Source organism: Micrasema longulum, unplaced genomic scaffold (genome assembly GCF_059751315.1).
Source record: "Micrasema longulum isolate JH-2025_06_02 unplaced genomic scaffold, ASM5975131v1 h1tg000281l, whole genome shotgun sequence".
Taxonomy (NCBI): Eukaryota; Metazoa; Arthropoda; class Insecta; order Trichoptera; family Brachycentridae; genus Micrasema; species Micrasema longulum.
The window spans coordinates 773,843-793,405 of NW_028277485.1; the positions used below are offsets into that span (position 1 = coordinate 773,843).

Consider the following 19,563-nt stretch of genomic DNA (forward strand, 5'->3'; position numbering starts at 1 on the left):
ATTTCTTCAATGTCAATACGCTTAAAAATTCTTTAAATGATTTATTATTATAAACTGTTATTTGAACTCCGTGCAACAGTTTTTCAAAGCGTAAAAAATAGTAGCGATGAATAACAAAGAGCTAATTCTTACCTAGTATAGTCTCGTCTCGAAACGAAATTGCTCCTAACGGTTCTGTCGCTACCCACATATCTAAATTAGCGTGATTTTAAGCTGGCTTTATATTATGGAGGTTACGAGGTACGAGTAACGAAAGTAAAACGTTGTAACAAGGCCCCGATTACAATGGGAAGTTAACAGAGTTATCTTCGATTGTCTTCTATAAAGAAAAACCGATATTTCTGTACGAAAATTAGTATATTTGCATGAACATTTAAAGTATCTTCGTCGGTAACCTATAATTTAGCATGTTTAAAAGAAAAATAATGTATGCATATTCTGCTTTTCATACAGAAAACTTAATTTTACTTTGTAAATAAAATTGAAGATAAACGTTAACTTCCCATTTTGATCGGGGCCCAGGAGATCGCATAAAATTAAAAACGAATACATATTTGTGAATTGAAGAGTTTTTTACAAAAACTGCATAACTGAACTAAATTTGTTTTTTACAAAAACTGCATAACTGAACTAAATTTGTTGCAACAGAGAGGGAAAATATTTTTGAGAAGGAAATATGGAAGTCTAGGCATTCACAGGGCTTATGACCTGTCGTAGGCTGGTTTAAGCGGCCACTTTACACACAGTGTAACATTCACTATTCTGCCTATGTTTAAACATCCTCATTTTCTCAACTCCGAAGCGATTTGGCCTTGGTGTTGAAGGACCGGCTTCACCAGGTGACAACAACGATTTTCTCAGCTTCGATTTTTCAAAATAAATCCATTTTTCGGTACAGATATTATTTTCTTTCGTGGCGTTGAAGCAGCTTTTTACAAGTGACTGCGATTTTCCATTTGATGTTCATTCAAATCGTGTGGGACTCATTTACCGAGTTCATTGATCTTCCCCATTGCTCGTAAACGTCTGTTGATTGTGTCTTGTGACACATTTAATGCTTTTGCCAATTGCTGTTGAGTTTGAGTCGGGTCATCATCCAGTGACGCCTGCGATTGCTCGTCTTCGCACTTTTGTGGTCTACCAGAGCGCGAATTGTCATTCACATTAAAATCGTGCATATTGCCGGTGACGACATATGGACTAGAAACCATGTCTGTGACACAGAAAAGTAACCAGAAACTAAAATGCACGCAACGATCCATGGAAAGACAGATGTTCGGTGCATGTCTAAGAGACCGAACAAAAAATGAAGAAATAAAGCGCCGAACCGGAGTCGTGGATATCACAAGACGTGCAGCAAAATTAAAATGGCAGTGGGTAGGACACTCGACGAGGCAAAATGATAGCAGGTGGACACCCAGAATAACAAAGTGGAGACCATGGGCAAACCAAAATAAGTGCTGAAGGACCACAAAAAAGATGGGTCGATGATATTGCTTCGATGGCTGGTAAAACATGGATGATAAAAGCGGGTGATAAGACAGGATCAGAGACGTTTGGAGGAGGCCTTTATCTGGCAGTGGAGAGAACAAGCCTGAAGAAGAATAAGCAAGTAACGCTAACGCCTACAGATATATGTTAGGAAGTTTGGCCTCTCCGGCCGAAATCACACAGCCCTACGGGCCTCATCTGATGGACGACTTTTAGTTTTTTACACCTTTTTTTAATTTTTTTGTCATGTAAATAAATTTTGCACTTACTACTTGAGATAAACATTTTCAAAAGCAAGCATAAATTCTATGCATTTTCTATTATTTTATTGTATCAGTGATCCCAAAGACTTCAAAGATGAAGACACTGTTGGCGTGAAGACCGCCAGATTAAGAGAGATATGTGAGGCTGAGGGCGTCGTACGATGGAGTAGACAGCGGAGGGGCTGGCACGGTCATGTCCAAAGAATGGACACCACCAGACTACCTTATGTTGCACCGCATTATCAGTCTCACGGGACTCGTCCTCGGTGAATCCACCTCACAGGAGGAGCAACACTCTGGAGAACGGACCACGTAGGTCTATGGCAAGGAAGAAGAAGAAGTCATCTCGTTATTCGGTGAATAAAAACATTGTTTTGATAGCGCTACATTAAAACGATCAATGACCTCCGTATTAAAAAAAGTGTTTCGATAAATAATTACATTATCCATTAGTGGTACAACATCTCAAGCTCATCAAGTTTTTATAATAATATATAAAAATATTATTGTATTGCAAAACGGATTTAGTTACTTCTACTTGTTTAATCGACTTAATAGGGATGCTGATTTGTATACAGTATTTAATTAGGTTCAAATTCCATTTGGTGTACGTGCACTTCAATTCTAGAAAATACTCGTAAGTATGATTCTTAAACACACATTTTTTGCTTTGAGTAAATTATAATATAATCAGAAACTCTATAAATTCTAAAGTTTAAGAATCTAACAGGAAAAAAAACTTTTTTAGGAGAACAGTATATCAAAGTAGGTATACAGTGGGTGCCAAATAAAAGGGACACCAATGAAAATGTGTTTTTGTCACTTCTTGTCAATTCAACGATAATTTATGTGGTTTTATGAATACAAAAAACAAATTACCTGCATACACACGAAAATAATATGTTTTTTGCTAAGATTATAAATATGTAATTTATTATAAAATATATTAATTGTTGTTTTCATTACAAAATTTGTCCAAAAATTATTTTTTTTCTTTTTAAATTTTGTGTGCTTTTGTTTTGTTTACCTACCAGTTAGCGAATACAAAAAGAAAATGTATTTATTTATTTAAACACCCATTGGGCTATTCGCCTTTATAAAATATAAAAATTACATGAGTGTTAAAAAACACAAAAAAAACAACAATATTTTGAGTTTGTCCAAATTTTTGTAGACAAGGACTGAATTCAACTCCCTGGGGAGCTGTTTATATTAACATATTACAGCAGAGATGAAGAACATTTAAGAGAAGGTAATATAGAAGTCTAGGCATCTACAGGGCTTATGACCTGTCAATGGCTGATTTAAATGGCCACTTTACACACTGTGTAACATTCACCATTCTGCCCATAAATGAACATCTATTTTCCTTCAATTCTTTCATCTGTTGATGTTTGTGAAGTTAAAGAGCTGTAACCTTAATTTATGCGGGTGAGATTCATCTAATTGAAACCAGCCATTGACAGGTCATAAGCCCTGTAGATGCCTAGACTTCTATATTACCTTCTTTTAAATGTTCTTCATCTCTGTTGTAATATGTTAACAAAAAATAAAGTTGAAATTATTTTTAAAAAGTAAAGAAAAAATTGTGTGATTGACAAACAATTTTTTAAACGCAAAATAAACATGGGTGAAAAAGCATACCAAAAATAAAGTAAAGAAAAATTATTGTGCATAGGTTAAAACATGAATGATAAACAAAAAAACAGTCAATCAAAAGTAAAACATAAATATATAAAATAAATAAATCAACTGTCATTTAGCAAAACATGTATACAAATCTCGGTGAAGTAGAAAAAAGGGTCGTTATTTTAGTTTCTAAAATCTTAAAAATTCTGCATTTTTTAGTTGTGAAATGAGCCAACGCATGAATTTATATATTTTTACTTCGCACCCCATGAATAATAGTGGTACAATACAAAAAAAAACATTTTTAAGGGATAGCAGTTAGGTACACATCCGCGCTATCAGTAGCACATGTTCATTCGCAAAAACAAAACATCAACTTAAGGCTGTAGTCTGGTAAAACGCACGCAAAATAAGGAAATCATACGATTTTGCCATTTTAAAACTAATGTTTTTTTTAATCGCGCAACGATAAAAAAAAAAAAAACATAAATTAGATAAAAACAATTTTTTTTTAAAGTTTTATGTAACTAAAGTATAATTACTTTTAGACCGGCAGATAACGCCATTTCAAATTTAGACTAAACTTAGGTATCTGGGATCTCAATAAAGACTAAGTATTGAACTAAAATTTGTTACAATAATTTGAAAATAATAAATTGAACATGAAAGTGGCCGAAGCTAAATTTTATTTTTTTGTTTTTAAAAAGAAATACAAGCATTTTAAATCACATACATTTTTGTGACTTTTTCCTTTATTTCTACGTAAAATTATGCCTTCGGTAAAACTTTAAAAAAAAAAAAAAATGTAATATTTTAGTTGAAACTTTTTTTTATAGAATTGTATTCCTTTTTTTCTAAAGCAGATAATTCTGGTAGTAATATTTAATTTAAAACAACATCTTTTTTACATTTTTATGACCTTCATACCTGCCTTTACCGAAAACGATAGTTCGGTAAGGGCAGGTTAGAGTCTTTATTGAGATCCCTAAGTTTAGTCTAAATTTGAAATGGCGTAATCTGCCGGTCTAAAAGTAATTATATTTTAGTTACATAAAACTTTTAAGTACATTTTTTAACAAAAATACCTTAAAAAATATTGTTTTTATCTAATGTATGTTTTTTTATTTTTCTATTGTTGCGCGATTAAAAAAAAAACATTCTTTTTAAAATGGCAAAATCGTACTAATTTTGCGAGCGTTTTACCAGAATACAGCCTTAAGAGTTCACTCACCTGTGCCATCTAGTTTTAAATGTTTGTAATAATGGTAATTATGTCAATATTATTTATCGTTTGAGTATCGAGTTTGAGTGAAAAATTTCAGTTACATTGTCATTTTTGTTTATAAGGCCACATTAATGTTTTAAAAGAATTATAGGGGGTAATAATTGTGAGGACAAAAAAAATATTTTGGAACATTTTTACATACCGTATTTTTCGTACCATAAGACGCACTTTTAAATCTGAAAATTCAAACAAAAAATGGGTTGCGTCCTATCGTCAAAAAAAAATTCTTTCTGTATAGAATGATGAATAAATTTTGGGGCGAGTCTCATGGTCCGGTGCTATCGTCCGCACAATACGGTACTTAACTCAAAAACGTCAATTTTAGACTTGTGTTGTTATTATCGCTGTACCAATCTAGTGCCCTATGCACCATTAGGTGCGGAAAGGGAATGATGATGATGAAATTTAAATAACATTTAAATAATATACACTGGTATAATAAATATTATCATAATATGTGCGACTGTATTTATGTACATAATATTATTATGATGGAAAATTTAAATGATAGAATGCATAAAAGGTCAATAAATAACATTTCTGATTGAAGTAAATGATTTGTTTTATGTATTTAAATTGCATCAATTATAGATAAGACAACAATGCTTAATAAATTATTTTCAGATTCTCAGATACTTCAATGTTGAACTTAGTCTTTGAAATATTATTGCGTTTCTTATGCATGTACTCGTATATACATATTTTTTGTCTCTTAATTAATCGGATCGGAACGAGCGAGAAACATCAGTAACTTAATAATTTTGTTTTGACGTCAAAGTTTATAAGGAAAAAGCCTGCATAATAACTACTTACACTTTTTTACTGATTAATCCATCACTGTATTAAAATTTGAAAAAAAACAAAAACATGGAAATACATACACATCGATGGCTCAGTTCCATAGAACGGCAAGTCAAAAGTTTGAAGTTTTGCGTTATATTACCCATTAAATTAAAAAAGCACACCTTTTCAATTCTACAAAGATATAACTCATAAAAATATTTGTTTTGGTCTGTTAGACATACCTAATGATAAAAAATAAACGGGAATTTGGCAAAAAAACGCAATTTATTAATTTTCAATATTTTTTTTATTATTCCCTTAAAAATACTTGCCATTTGCGACGATACATTGATGCCAACACTTAATCCAATTGTCCATGCACTTTTCATATGCCGTCAAGGGTGCGAATTCTCTTTTATGGCATCAATCGTCTCAAAGCGAGTTCCTCTTAATAGCAATTATAGTCTTGGAAAAAAATAAATTAAGACGGGGCCGGGTCTGGAGAATACGGTACTTGGCTGATGGGATTAGTCGAATTTTTGGCCAAAAACTCCGAAACAATCACCGCTGTATGAGACGGCGTTTTATCGTGGTGAAAAATTTTGGGACCAAAGGGGACCGACGCGTCACTACACGTTTCATACCCAAAACATCTCAATGATGAGATGCTCAATAAGACAACAAGCTCTAGGATTGGTACACATCGATTTTTCCACACGATTTGCTTTGGCGATTTGATGTTTTCTTTGGTACTTGACGTTGCTGGACGTCCAGTATGTTTATCATCATCTAAGCATTCACGAACGTCTTTAAACCTCTTATACCATTCGTATGCCCGTGTTTTCGACATACACGATTCTCCAAAGGCTTTATTCAAAATTTTCAATAATTCGGCACACGAAATTTCATTAGCAACACAAAATTCGGGGCACGTTCGTTGTGCCATTTTTTTATCCATTGTAAAAATCACCACACAGCAATTTTTCTACTCACTGAAACAGACGCTGACAGAATACTGAGCACCCGATCGCCGTCAAACTTTCACAGATTGTCAAAAACAGTGCTGTCAACGTGGCTACAAAAATACGGATTGATGAGACGCAAGTGTTTTATACTAGAAATTCCCGTTTATTTTTAAACTTATAGTATATAGGGAAATAAAAGAACTTTGAACGATGATATTTGTATATATTATTAATTGAAAAAAAAACAAAGAAATTTGGAAAAAAAATATCTGAGCCAACACGAACATGATCACAATATCTGAGAAAAATCAGAATCCTATTTAGAAAAAAGGTGAGGTCACGAAATTCTATTTTATTTTATATCGACGGAAATAAGGCGAAATGACTGATGCTCCTTAATGTGAATTTTACAGGAGAGCCAATCAATTTTTTTAAAAGAAAAAGTAAGCGTAACTTTTTTCGTTTTAAATTTATTCAAAATAATAATTAGTATTTATATTATCAAAATAATTATTATTAATTAATAATTATTATTATTTTGATAATATGAATACGTTAAGTAAAAAAAAAAATGTTCAAAAACATATATTTTTTATATATTAAGCCAATTTTCTAAGTATACTGGCTGGATTTTGAGGCAATTATCCTTAAAAATATTGAATATACCATTTGGCTTAAACTAATTATATTCAAATTGTATAAATCACTGTTATTAATTGAACTTTTTTGCTTCACACATCGTAACAACAACCATGGTGCTTAAGAAATTTTCATCACATTGAGAAAAAAATGTTAGTGGCGTATCAGAAATTGATCCATATAATATTTTAAGGTCGATTTGCTGAATCACCGGTAGCTTTGAAACTTAAGTATTTACAAGTTATCTATATATTATTGAACAAATAGGAAAAAAAAAACTTTTATCCTACGTAGTATTAACTCCTACTCGTATGGGTATATTATCGAGATTGCTTTAAAATAAAATAAATAATATATACTTTACTAAAGGCGATATAAATCATTCATTGTTACAAATCAATTTACGTAGATGAGTCAAAACTTTGGTCAGCCATTTCTCAAAACTAGTGATTTCTAGTTGTAGCTTTATTGAACTGAGCCATCGACATAATAAAATTGAAGTATATTTCACAATACATGAAAAGCGCTAACCACTATACAATTTGTGTCCTTAATTGTAAACGAGCGTATTTTTCAGTATTTTATAGTTAACCTTCGTAAATAATATTATGTATCATACATATTTATACATAATTTCTATAAGATTGTTATGTACAAAAATCAATTTGACGTGATTAAACACTGTATACTAATCAATTCCCCACGAGTCGGTTTCATAAACAGGCTGGGACAAAATCTGTTTTTTTAATATTTTTAATTATTGCAAAAACGTTTCGAGTTGGGTGTGAAGAGGTATTATTATTAGTATCATACTTGATAGTGGCTATTTGTAAGTTCATGTTAAATATATGATTGAATGTATTTAATGGATTTAACCTCAAAAAAAAATAAAATAATTTAAGTTACTTACAATTTTTGGTTTATTACACACGAAAATACAAAGATAACACAAAGAATATTTTGGAGTGAATTTGAATACTGGTGAAGACAGAGAAAGGCAAGTGACGTGTTACGCGCCCTTATATAGGTCCATTGGGAACTGCGGCCATAGACAACAACACATCCTCGTCTCTCACTCTCTGGTCCCCACCACAGATGAAGATTTGTTACCGTGTAGTTAACCATTAGAATATATTATATTGGAGGTCACCGGTTTAAACGTAACCAAGAGCTTCTATTTACAAAATAACGAAATTAATAACACCTTAAAATAGTATTACATCGAATTTAAAAACGCTCGGAGAAAAACTGGTAAACAAAAAATTGGTGTCATAAGCAGTAAGTACAAAATTTACTAAAATGGCAAAAAAATAAAATAATCATTTTAATATGAAAAAACAAGTGATCCGTCAGATGAAGCCCGCAGGGCCATGCGATTTAGGCCAGAAGAGCTGATAAACTGAGACAGAATTTTCTAGCATACAACAGTCGACGATAGCCGAGTGTTACTGCTTGTCTTGGGTATTTTAAAATCTTTACATTTTAATATGTTAAAATTGTAGCTAGAAGACATCTTACAGATTAAAGAATCCAAAAAATATAATTATTAGTTTATTCGTAGTATTTTATACGGTTTATTATAGTTTACATTTACATTTTAAGGTCAATTTCAAGCGACATTTAAACAATAAAGAAATTAAAATTTATTTATGACAATATTACCATTGTATTCACTATTGCTACCAAATATTTCCCTGGGAACCAGGTTAATGAAATACAAACACAATATTTTGCTCACAGAAAAATTAGAGGTTCAAGAAAACGTGAATAGCATTTTGTACACTATTGTATAATTAAAGAGTACATTACCAAATAAATTAATAATTCAATCAACACCTGTCCTTGATCTAGAAAAGGCGCACATAAATATTCCATGGGAAATTAATAGTAACTGCATTGGGAATTGACGTATTTAGAAATAAAATAAATTTTGTTTTTAACCACTATTTTTTTTTCCACCGACCGGTTTCAAAGCTAAACAAGCTTCTTTCTCAAGGTTTACTTGACTAATAAATTATTTCCTATTCTATTTTATGTTATCAGTATGCTGCCAATGAAACAAATAAATCTGGTATAACTTTTTCTTTAAGACAACACTGATAAAAATAACGCCTCAAAGAAAAAGTCTCGATCTACTCAGTTTTCTGATCCACATAATACAAATTTTAGTCAAATACTCGTAGTATAAATTAAACACAACTTCCTGATCAGCGGCCTCCGTGGTGGAGTAGTTAAGACGCTTGCCTCAAACGCACGGGAGTTCCGGGTTCAATTCCCGGTGAATGAATATATTTAGAGTACAATGTGATTTTTCTCAAGCCTGGGTATCCCAGTGCTTTGATTCACCATTGTAATTAGTCGTCTTGGCGCTTTGTGATGCAAATATTTTTTTAAAAAAAGAAACGCAATTTCTCAAATTTGACTGCCTATGCGGTGCATATATTTGTAATTGGAATATTCACATTTCCAAATAAACTGTTAATATTATGCGGTACGTAAAATTTAGTAAAAAGTCAAATATGATGTTCGAAGTTGCAATAATCGGCGCGCGTGTATGATAAGATTCATGAATGTAGAAGAGCGAGATCTGTACGCAAAGACTTAGTCATATGGCGTTCTATCTTCTCTGCCTACTATTGCGGAAAACGGCTTAATGGTTTGTTATTTTTTTGTTTGTAAAAATATTTCATTGTGTAACAAAAAGCGTTTGTAAACAAGGCAACTTCTGGCAGATCAGGTAGATATTTTTTTGCAGTAGGTATATTATTTATCTGTTCATGCGCAACGAATTTTGCCTATAAGGTTACAATATACTCGCAAAACTAGTGTGTAAATGTTATAATTTGAATATTACTGTCTCGATTAAATTTACGTAAACAGTTTTAATTCAAACGGAATCAGGTCGAAACTAACAATCTCACAAATTCAACACAACAACCATTTAAAAAATAGATTATTAAGCAGTACACATATGTGTTTTTAAATTTAAATAAGTATTTCTAAATATCTCGTTTTCTACTCAATGTAACACGACGTTACAGTGCCGTTTGCAAAGGGATTTTTTAGCTCAGTCTTTTATGAGTTAAGATATTGTTAATGTTGTATAATTTCTCAAAAATATGGTTAAAGAGTGAATAATAATTTTATAATTATGATTTTTTGATATTTTTTTTAATAGCCGTCATTAATATCCGTAAAAATCATCTTAAAGACCACTTATGATGCTAGTTCCATATTATGCAAAACAAAAATTATCTATAGAGTACATATTTACGATTGGGTACATTTTATAACAAGACAAGCTAGATTATTTTGACGAGTTGTATATAACTCGCTCAACTCTCTATCAGAAAATGGAAATCGAGTTGGGGTAGAGTGGGGTTTGAACCTAGGACCTCTGATCCGTGAGGCCGCAACACTAGCCACGGGACAACCCGAATTAAAGATGCACTCGAACGACTATTCTTAGTTCTATGACTCGATTATCAACTACAATAACTGAAGCGTTGAAAAAACAAATTAAAAATAATAAATAAATTAAGATTCAAAAGTCAAACTCATTTTATCATATCTGTTTTATTTTTAAATTACTCATTTGATATAAAAATGAAAACCTGTTAAATCGCACGAAGAGTTCCCGGTTCGTTCCCGGAAATATCACATTAAAAAAATCTAAAGCTGCCTTTAATTATAAATGTAATGTGTTTAAAAGTATTTTATTACGATTACACGTGCCTTATTCTCCCAACGTTTTTTCTTATAACTCGTAAATTTAAAAAAAAAATAACACAGACAAATATGATTTAAATTTCAACATTCTTTATTTCTCTTTTTAAAAAATGTCCTTAAAAAATTACAAATAATGTTATAATTTTAATTTTTGTATTATTATTAAATATGCTTCTACTTTCGATTGTATTGTATCCCAACTCTACACGAGGCTTTGAGTCTCACGGAGTTGGGAATATGTTACTCTTACTGTGTAATGAACGCATAAATAAACTTTTTAAATGTACTTACGAAAACAAATATTATCCCATGAATCTAAAAATTTTAATTAAAAAATATCTACATGTCATGTAGATTCATATAAATTCTTGAATATTTTTTATGAAATATAAAAAAAATACGCTGGAATCCTTCAAACATTTTGTAATTATAAAGTATGTGAACACTGGCGTGTCAATTAACCAAACATGGGTGACACAACAATCCGTACTGCCGATGCTACGCGTACTTGGGAGTTACGACATTACAGCGAGTCCACAAGTGAAATTGCGAGACGTGTAATAACTACACCTACCTGTGTGATTAATAAATGTTTTCAAATTAATACACCTTCGATGTATTTCATTATAGATAGTTTCGATTTTAAAGGAACGTAGCAATAAGAAGACGGATGAAGTTCAGGTGACAAGGTGAATATTTAAGCCCGGTCATATCAAAATTAATTAACATGCTTATAAAGTTAGGAATCTACCCGAAAGAAGTCAAAACTGCAAGAATAACTCCTGTATATAAAGGTGGAGATCGAACAAAGCCTAATAACTAAGACCTATAGCAAATTTAACTGTATTTAATAAAATCTTCGAAAAATATATTCATATTCATAATGGGTCATATAAAAAATCTCAACATAATATGCTTAAACCAACATGGTTTTCAAGAAGAAAAAAAGAACCGGAACCGCCCAAGTAAATTTAATAAATTACATTCAAACAAACATGTCCGCTAGAATTCCAATCACAGGAGATAAGATTTTTATAAAGCCTTTGACACGGTACATGGTGAGACCATGATAAAAAATTTAAATGATATTGGAGTAAAATCTCAAGAATGTTAACTACTAAAATCATACTTAACAAATCGGAAGCAGTATACCTTTGTAAATGAAAAAAAAAGTTAAATTCAAACAGTAAATTTTGGAGTACCACAAGGATCTATTTTGGGTCCAATATTATATATTTTATATAATAACGACTTATCACTGTACAATTTTAAAAGAAAAAAATACAAGTATTATGCATGCCGACGACATTGGACTATTCTATAAAAATCAAACAGACGTATTAACAAACAATGACATAAACGAAGACCTAACTATGTTGACTAAATGGACAAACACAAACTTACTTACAAATGAAAAAAAAAGCAATATTATCCATTTATAATCTAGAAAAAAATGTCATAAAGTAGATGCTTACACAAATAATGAACGACTAACTGAAAAAGAACATGTTAAATACTTAGGACTAACAATAGACAGACAATTGACATGGACAATTCATATCAACAATTTAATAAGCAAAGTGGCGACATTATCGAGTCTTTTTTTTTAATCAAAAACTTTGTTCCAAAACCGGAAAACATTCTAACGTACGAAGCCTATGTAAAAAATAAATTATGTTATATGCAACTACTATGGGGAACAGGATATCAAAATGACATAAACAGACTACAAAGAGAGCAAAATAAAATATTACAGTTAATATATGACCTATCCTATCTTACGGCAACTAAAGAACTTTTTAAACAAACTAAGCAATTAAATGTAACTGATCTCTTTAAACTAGAACCCTTAAATTTATTCAATTTTTTTTTTAATGTAGTAAACATGGACACAATACGAGAATATCAGAAAAATATCATATTCAACCTTCTAAAACGAGACAAGGACAGTCGAGACTAATAAACCATGGACTGAAATTATACAATAAACTACCAGACAAAACAAAAGACTCAGACAACCTTTACAAAAGATGTTAAAAATATTATCATTAACAGTAGAGTATGAATGTTAAAAGTAAAAATATTTTGTTAAATGTATGTAACCCGTAAGGGGTTTATCAATGCAAATTTAAAATAAAAAAGTGTCATCAAGCGGAGGCGATTCGGTTGATTGGGCCACATAATGCGGATGACTCCCGAATCACCTACTTGACTGGACGCCCTTGCTGACAGTTCGTCGGCAGTTCGTGATTGAGGACATACAGCGGTTGACTGTCAGGGAGCGGGCATGGAATAAATGTATTTTTTAGATAAAAACATGCGAATCAACATCTAAATGTGATCTTCCGAAACAGCACCTAAGTACATTATAAATTAATGTACCTACTGTAAATTTGTTCGTACGATCGTCGCAAAATGTGCTGAAAAATACAGACAGGATCGCCGACTATGAATTACAACTCAGCGGTTTGAGAGAGGATTGCATAAATATAATAGTTAATAAATTGTTTGTATGACAGGTCCTGTCATCTGTTTTTCCGACATGGATATCTTAAAACGAAACATATTATTGATTCAGAAGATATTTTGTCGCTAAGGTGAGAATTGAGAGAATACTAATCGCAATTTTGCGGGACCACTTTTCCCCGTCCAAACTGTCCACTGTCCCCGACGCACTGTGAGGACGCGCGACGCGACGCGACGGTCAACCGACTGAGATGCGTTAGGAAATATTCCTCCACTGCTTTCCACCTTTCCTTCTGAGATTTTGCAGCAAAAAGTGATTTAATAGTTTAAAAAAATATCGCAAAAATCTAGATTATTAATATACTGCAGTAATAGACTGCATACTCATTATTCTCATACTCATATAATCATTTTGTTAGTTTTCTTTTTTGCTTCTAACTGACATAAAATATAGTCAGTAATTTCCTATATTTTATTGAGAGCCCAATTGGATATTTTTTGCACGACTGTATTATAATTGATTTTTATGCATTTTAATAGGTTCACATACTGTGTTACGGTGATTGGCTCGCGTGGCATAAATTATGGTTTCATAAACACGTGACACATGAGAAATTTATGGTAGAAGGCCTCGACACATCCGTTTGATTAAACAGATTTTTGTTGTAATTTTTTATTTATTTTTTATATTTGAAGAAATAACTTAGTGGTTAATCGTTAAAATAAAAATATATAAAAAAACAACTTTGTTTTTAGCCACTTATTTTTAAAATATCAAATAAGTGGTTAAAAAAAAAGTTTTTTTTATTTAGAGTTTTGTTGGTTTACTTTTAAAATTTGGGTATTTTTGCTTGATGGCAATTTGAAGACGAATTTTACAATCTTATAAGTGGGACGGTTAATTATTTTTGATAAATGAGCCAAGAGTCCCATTAATATGCTACTGATCTTGTGCAATTTAACGACCACTGAACCGAAACTGGATAAAATGTTGCACGCTGCATTCCATATATGTATTTCAAAAACAGTATAAGGGCAAGACAGCTAGATGCATAATGTACCTTAACATTTGACCTTATACGAGTAATACTGCACATCGTGCATTCCTAGATTGATAATAAACTAACGATTAAGGATTTTTTTATAATCCTAAGTGCATATGAAAAAATATTAACTGTATACGCCTAAAGTGGATTACAAATAAAATCCGTTGATATGATATATTAATAAAAATGAAGATAATAAATGAATTTATGCTAGGTTAAACCAATCTGTTTTGAGTTTTTTTGGGAAAAGGGGAAAACTGAGTGCCAAGAAGGTCGACATTTACAAAAATAATAAATTACGTGAAATGCCTTCTTCTCTAATTAGACATTCACAAATAATGGCGAGATAATTATTCCAAAACTTTGTTATTGCTGAATTTTAATTTTATGCGAAGGGACACAAACCATGAGTGTCACGGTGCCCGGACACGCAGATTCTGGCAATGGGGAAATATCACGTTCTACGAATACCGATAAAAATATATGAAATGGATTTAGAATAATATTTAGAGTATTTTCAAAACCAATATGGATATTGTGGAGAAATGTTTTCATACGTAAATGTAAAAAAGAAATTTAATAAAAATCCGTTGCTAGAAAAACGCGACGTGTTTGGCCTTGAATGTTGTGACGTCAAGATTCGTGGTAATGTTCTAAAAAAAATTAAATGGCCAGGAACGAAAAACATGAATCGTGACGTATTAGGGGCGTGGCCAATGGAATGACCGTTTTTGCGGGATTCAAAATTACTAATTTAAAAATGTTTAAAAAAAGTTATATTACCCTATTCGAGGCATATAAAATTTTGCATATATATTTGTACAACCTGATTTAAAATAAGTAATACGTTTTTCCAACTATGTATGTACTTGTCTCTATAAAAATAATTATTTCGTGTTGTGATTCAAACAGTATTCATTTAAATAATAAATATTATCTCAATTATTTAAAATGTTGAAAAAAGTCTATAACCAAAGGAAAAAAACACGTAAATATTTTTCCAAGTAAACATTTTACACGATTGTTTTTTACGATATATTAAATGCACCGAATACGTTTTTTAGTTTTAATCTTAAGTTTTGCTTTTAGTTTCGGTTTTTAGTATTGTTTTTATAGGTAGGTATGTAATAAAATCAACTATTTAACAAATAATATCCGCAGTTTTCAAATGGTATTAAAAAATACATCATTTACATATCTCCCAACAATTAAAAATAAATAAATGGCGCATTAAATAAAGGACTTCGTATCAAACAACACTATTAAAAAATTATCTAATCTTTCACGTGTTATTTATGAATAAACACATTTTTTTTATATCATCATGAGAAGCAAAATTATGCACAATGTGCAATCTATTATTTTTTAAATATGCATTGCTGAGGTTTAAGTAAATAATATGCGGATTTTTTGGCTCACTTGTAAAATTATATTTTTATAGAACCTGGAGGCAATTTTTGTACGCTCTATACTCCATATTCGGAGCGGACATTGGATGAGAAAGGAGATAATGTGTGTTTGAAACTAAGCCTTTGAGAAAATTATTAAAATCACAACGCTGGGTTAGTGCTTATTAAATCAATTAGATCGCAACAGCAGGCGTACGAATGGAAAGGATAATGCAGAGGTAGTCACCTGTCCATGTAATCCAATATGCGGTTCACGAGGTTGAATGGCGGGGAGAAGCCCCCGAAGTGCACCGCGGCCAGCACTCCGCACACGGCCCACAGCGAGTGCAGGTGAGCCGGATACACCCCGTTGTGGACGCTATTCTGGAAAACGAAAAAGCCAAACGGTCAACAAGAGATCACCAAGTTTCGCTCGATGTCCGGCGCTTCGTCCCTCTTCACTGTGGACCGACATAAACCATCGCAAAAGGGAAACACCAAAAACGGCTATTTATTTATTTATTTTATTTAGTATGTACTTCACATAAATATATAACAAAATTGAATTTACAATGTATTCCTCACTGAGAAACCCCGTGCCGAGAAAGAAATTTTACAATTTTGTTTTAGTGTGATATCCATATTTTTTACTAAATGAATCGTTTTAGATTTTTTACATAGATAAACAGAAAATAATTTGATTCAAATACAAACACATTGTTACAAGTATCAACTAAGCTTAGCTTGGATTATCAGAATTATAGGGTGATTATAGTTTCCAGGTTGATACCATTTCTGTCCATTAACATAATTTTTATTTTTCTCTTTGCATTTCGAATATGTTGATGTGTCGCGAACAGTTTTTGGCAGACTGTTGAAGGATTCGGGTCCAAGATATAAGTGGGAACATTGACCATAAGATATTCTCATTCTTGGCACCGGCTGCAGTTCTTCAATGGCTTCCCGGGTTCCTATGTTTTTGGCTTTGGTATTGGTCTTGTGATTGAACCAATAACAAAGTAAAACCCTATTGAAAATTTTCATAACATTGCATTGGCCACGCCCCATACGTCACGATTCATGTTCATTTTTAGCTGTGTTCCAAATCATTAAAGTTTTTTTTAAATATTGTCACGAATCTTGACTTCACAACTACCAATGCCAAACATGTCGCGTTTTTCTAGTGACACACATATATATGTATATATTTTTTTATTATTATATATACGGCCTAAGCCAATTACAACTATTAACAAAAAAACTAAAACTACTTAATTATAAATGCATACCTAACAAATGTAAAAATTTAAGAATCATTATATAAATATAAAGTACATAATATATGTCAGGCGCGTGCGGTGAATATTATCATTAGAGATGCTGACAAAAAATAATCATTTTCTTACTTTTAGAAGGTGTAATAGTAGATACAGGTAGATATCTACTTATATATTTTTTTAATACAGTGTTAATCAGTTATCTGTTTGTATATTTACAGCGGCGAAGCTGTAAACATTAGGCGAGACAAATTGCAATAATAAGTTATTTAAAATTTTATGCTTTTTGTTATAAAAGTAGTTTTTTCTTTGCATTACACAAGTTGAATGCTCTTATGTCTACGGGCCTCGTAGAACAATACGACAACGTTATGAACATTTACATGTGTCTGCGCGCAAATTCAAACATTTACTATCGTATTGGACTCAACATTTAAAGTACCTAGTATCCAGATTCCAGAGTATCCAACATGTACTAAGGTTTTTTTCAATATTTATTTTTATTTATTAAGGAAAAACAAAAGTTGTTATATAAGAATACAAAATATAAAAAATAGTACATACATCCAGTTAAAGTTTTTCACAAATGCTTAGAGTATATACTCTAAGGACAAATGTTTTAGTTTGCAGTGTTTCAAAAAGTTGTTTTTGTGAAGTCACAAAATTTTGTATTATTATTTTGTATTAGAAATATCTAAATGGGGACAAAGTTAATTAAATTTGGAGCAGCTACGATAAATAAACGAGTTTTGAACATATTTTTTTTTGGGCAATAAATTATTTAAAAAAATAACTTGTCGTGTTGACTTTACGGGACAATTGATTGAAATACACTCAAAGAGATATGTACTATCGATAAAATTGTTTAAAATTTTGAATAAGAAAGACAGATCAGCAATGCTTCAACGTTTAGCAAGGGAAGTTAAACTATGAAAGGAAGAAGAGTCTTCATACGAGTCAAAATATGTTAGAGATTTACGATCCAGAAGTTTAAGGAATCTATTCTGTATTTTATCTAGTTGTGATATATAAATTGTATACTGAGGATTCCAAACAACAGATGCAAACTCAAGATGGCTGCGAACGTATGCATTATATAAGATTTTGAGGGATGCGGTTGTTTTGAATGGTCGAGTGGTGCGTATAATAAAGCCCAGATTTCTGTAAGCCTTATTTATAGACGCCTGAATATGGGAATCAAATAAGAGTTTTTCATCCATAATCACACCTAAATCTCTCAGCTCGTTTTTCCGGACAAGACAATTACCGTTAATTTCATAATTGAAAATAATTTTATTTATGTTTCTAGTGAACGAAATAACGAAACATTTATCAGTGTGTAAGAATAGCTGGTTATGGTAACAGTAATCCGCTATTATACCAAGGTATTTTTATACTTGATATTCGGTACGTTGATATAGGCAATAGGCATACATAGGTAGGTAGGTAAACTGTCAATATTGTTTGAATTTGTAAATCGTATGCGTTCGAACATTTTCTGCGATAATTTTATGAATATTTGTAATTTTTTATCGTTTTTATAATTTTGAATAGTAAAATGAATATAATTTTTTAATTTTCAAGGGATGCGCGGCATCCACAGTATGTATGGGCGGAACGCGCCTGATATATGTATGTGCTAAGAATACATAATGTTACTTAAACACAAATAATATAGTAAAATATATAAGAAAAAACAAATATAAAGTAACACAATCGAGATCCTTAAGTAAAAGGCAACTCACAAAACATAATAAATATCATGGGGTAATTGCTACAATATGGTAAATTTAAAATCAGCATTTTTGAGTTGCCACTAAAAACACATTTTTGTATCCTCCTCCATAAATGCTACAAATAAACAAGTCGTGCATCCAAATCATCATATATTATTTAAATGCATCACGACTTGTCTATTTGAAGCATTTAAGAAAAATATATGAATATGTGTTTTCTGTTTTTGTCTCTATTATTACTCTAAGGTTTAAGTGGTAAACTCAATAATCTTGATTCTGAAGTAACCTAGCTGTAGTAAATACCCCACAGTATGATTGATATGATATGAATTGAGTACCAAGACGAAAAAATCTAACCTTTTACCATTGTCAATTAATAAAAATATTGTTTTTGAAGATTTTGATTTTAGTTACATTAAAACTTTCCTTAAATATAATTTATAAGGATGACAGGAATTCGCTTCAAAACAAATAAACAAACCAGCCAGAACGTGTCTAACTAAAAACGGTCAATTTTCCGTGTAATTCCGACTACCAACATAAGAACAAAAAAAAAATAGACGAACTTAGGGATATCGATTATTTCGGTTGGTACGGAAAAAAACTCAAAATTCGCGTATACATATTATATTTGAATGAACACCCGGCTGAAAAGGTTAAGATTAAAAGCATAATCGTCTATTCAATTATATACTATCCTAAACGCCCAATCATACAATGCACAGAAGAACAATTTTTCGACTTCACAAACGGTACGTTCAAGAGTATTGTAAACGCCATGTTATTGTAAAATTGTAAGAAGCGAGAAAATACTGAGGGATTCAAAGTATAATTGCCTTAAAGGTAAAATAAACATATGCACGTAG

At 31.4% G+C, this 19,563-nt stretch overlaps 1 protein-coding gene across 2 annotated transcripts in view; it reads right to left on the bottom strand.

The window, feature by feature from the left end:
- The window catches only part of whd (carnitine O-palmitoyltransferase whd), an 85,367-nt gene that overhangs the window by 36,886 nt on the left and 28,918 nt on the right, over positions 1–19,563 (bottom strand). For both annotated transcript variants that reach the window (XM_088224387.1, XM_088224386.1), the window contains exon 3: positions 15,932–16,068. In XM_088224387.1, coding sequence (XP_088080513.1) covers positions 15,932–16,068 — 137 coding nt within the window. The remainder of the gene's footprint in view (positions 1–15,931; positions 16,069–19,563) is intronic.